Source organism: Haliaeetus leucocephalus, unplaced genomic scaffold (genome assembly GCF_000737465.1).
Source record: "Haliaeetus leucocephalus isolate CR32 unplaced genomic scaffold, Haliaeetus_leucocephalus-4.0 Scaffold251, whole genome shotgun sequence".
Lineage (NCBI taxonomy): Eukaryota > Metazoa > Chordata > Aves > Accipitriformes > Accipitridae > Haliaeetus > Haliaeetus leucocephalus.
The window spans coordinates 7,386,987-7,389,020 of NW_010972687.1; the positions used below are offsets into that span (position 1 = coordinate 7,386,987).

The 2,034-nt window shown below is 34.9% G+C and overlaps 1 protein-coding gene across 1 annotated transcript in view; it reads right to left on the reverse strand.

The window, feature by feature from the left end:
* LOC104832511 (fructose-1,6-bisphosphatase 1-like) overlaps positions 1 to 2,034 on the reverse strand; it is an 11,157-nt gene that overhangs the window by 5,440 nt on the left and 3,683 nt on the right. Inside the window, exon 4 of the mRNA XM_010568742.1 lies at positions 480 to 572. Within this exon, the coding sequence (XP_010567044.1) occupies positions 480 to 572 (93 nt within the window). The remainder of the gene's footprint in view (positions 1 to 479; positions 573 to 2,034) is intronic.

Consider the following 2,034-nt stretch of genomic DNA (forward strand, 5'->3'; position numbering starts at 1 on the left):
GGTGGGGGAGGGGAATCGCCGCTCGGGGACTGGCTGGGTGTTGGTCGGCGGGTGGTGAGCAATTGCCCTGCGGATCATTTGTACATTCCAATCCTTTTATTACTACTGCTGTCATTTTATTAGTGTTATCATTATAAGTTTCTTCTTTTCTGTTCTATTAAACTGTTCTTATCTCAACCCACGGGTTTTGCTTCTTTTCCTGATTTTCTTCCCCATCCCACTGGGGGGAGCTGCGTGGTGCTCAGTTGCTGGCTGGGGTTAAACCACGACGGTACCTCATCTTCTAAGAGACTAATGAAAATCCCTCATAAATGTTTTATACAAGTGTCTGTGAAATAGCAGATTTAACTTAAAGCTGGTCCTGAAAATCTCTTTCACAAACAAGTTTAGTTAGATTTTATTAAGTCTTCACGTGCAATTATATTTCATCAAAAGGTGCACAATAATAGTGTTTCCTATCCTACATGAAAGCATTTTACCTTTCTATAGATGGCAAAGATGGTCCCAATGGAAACAAGACAGTCTATGTTCGATGAGCCATCTAGAGGGTCTATGCAGACTATGTATTTACCCTAGAAAATAGAAAAGAGGGAACAACTAGATTAGTGACATTATTTACCCAATTCCCCTAAATAAAAATACTTTAGTAGGTAAATTTTCTCAGAGACTTTCAAAGAAATATAAACTAAAAGGTTTTTATAGATTATGAAGGAACTGGATTCATATGTTAGAAATTCTTTAGCCCAGATTTTGATCTTGATTACAACTGTGTGGTTTGTGCCAGAGCAGAAGCTGGGAAATCTTTGAAGTAAGTAATAGATGATGACACTGGAAAGGTGAAGTTTTCCTACAATTGTTTATATATATATATATATATATATATATATATATATATATAAAGAATACTTTTTAATTATTAGTTTAGCTTCATCTCTTTAAATAATGCCAATCCATTTTGATAGACATCCTGTAATATCTACCATTTAGGCTACATTTTCTCATCTCTAGCAAAATGGCTTTCTGAATTATAAGGAAAAAGACAAATGAAGAAGATCAGCCTTTTTCATGTAGACATAAAATTAGAGACGTTAAAAAGGCTGTTAACACCTGACATTCATAAACTATACATTTCAATTTATCTGTGCTCCGAATGGACAGATGCTCAGAAATTACTTTAGCCAGTCTGTGGTCTTATCCTGGTTTGGGGTATTTTTCCCCCCAAAGAAAAGAATGGTATCTGCCTATTAAGGATTCCTGTAGGTACAGAAAATTGCCAGTACAGGAGAAACAGCTGAATCAACTGTACCTTTTAAATAACTTGTTTTCCCCTTATTTTATCCACAGTCATTTTAATAATTATGTGTAAGAACAATAAGCATTTATTCGCTTTTCATTTGGTTTCACCCTGCGTGCCAGCAACTTATTTAAGTCCAGCAATGCTCTACTCTGCAGGTAGGAATTCTGATAAAAACACCGTATTAGCTCACATTACGTTTAGAAAAACTTTAACACTGAGCCTCCTTCAGTGATCTTTGAGGATGTAAAATCATGTTTGTTCAGATCTAAAGAAATCTTTGTTCATCCAATGCCTATCAAATCAATTTTGAAGATTTCTCAACAGGGAGAGAAAAAGACAAGTGCTTTGACAAAGCAAACATTATTATACTATATAAATTGTGTTTTAGTTGTTTGTTTTCACTAAATTTTTACTCAGATTTTTACATGATCACACCAAAATATTAGCTAGGAAAAAGGAACTGTTACTGAACAAGTGCATGCAGGCTTGTGAATATAAGTAATAATAAATAGTAAATAAGTAAAAATTATTTTTGTTTCATTTTTGCTAAGTCTTTCATGGGCTTCAAGGAAAATTCGCATGAATTAAAGAACTCGAGGTTTGACCCGAACAGAACAGTTCCTCAGTGTGCTAATGACAAAGCTACCTTACAAAAGGGCTTGACTGAGTCAGAGAAAAGTTCCAGAGATCAGATGGGATAAACAAGAAATAAGTTTTCTCCACAATTAGGAAAAAGG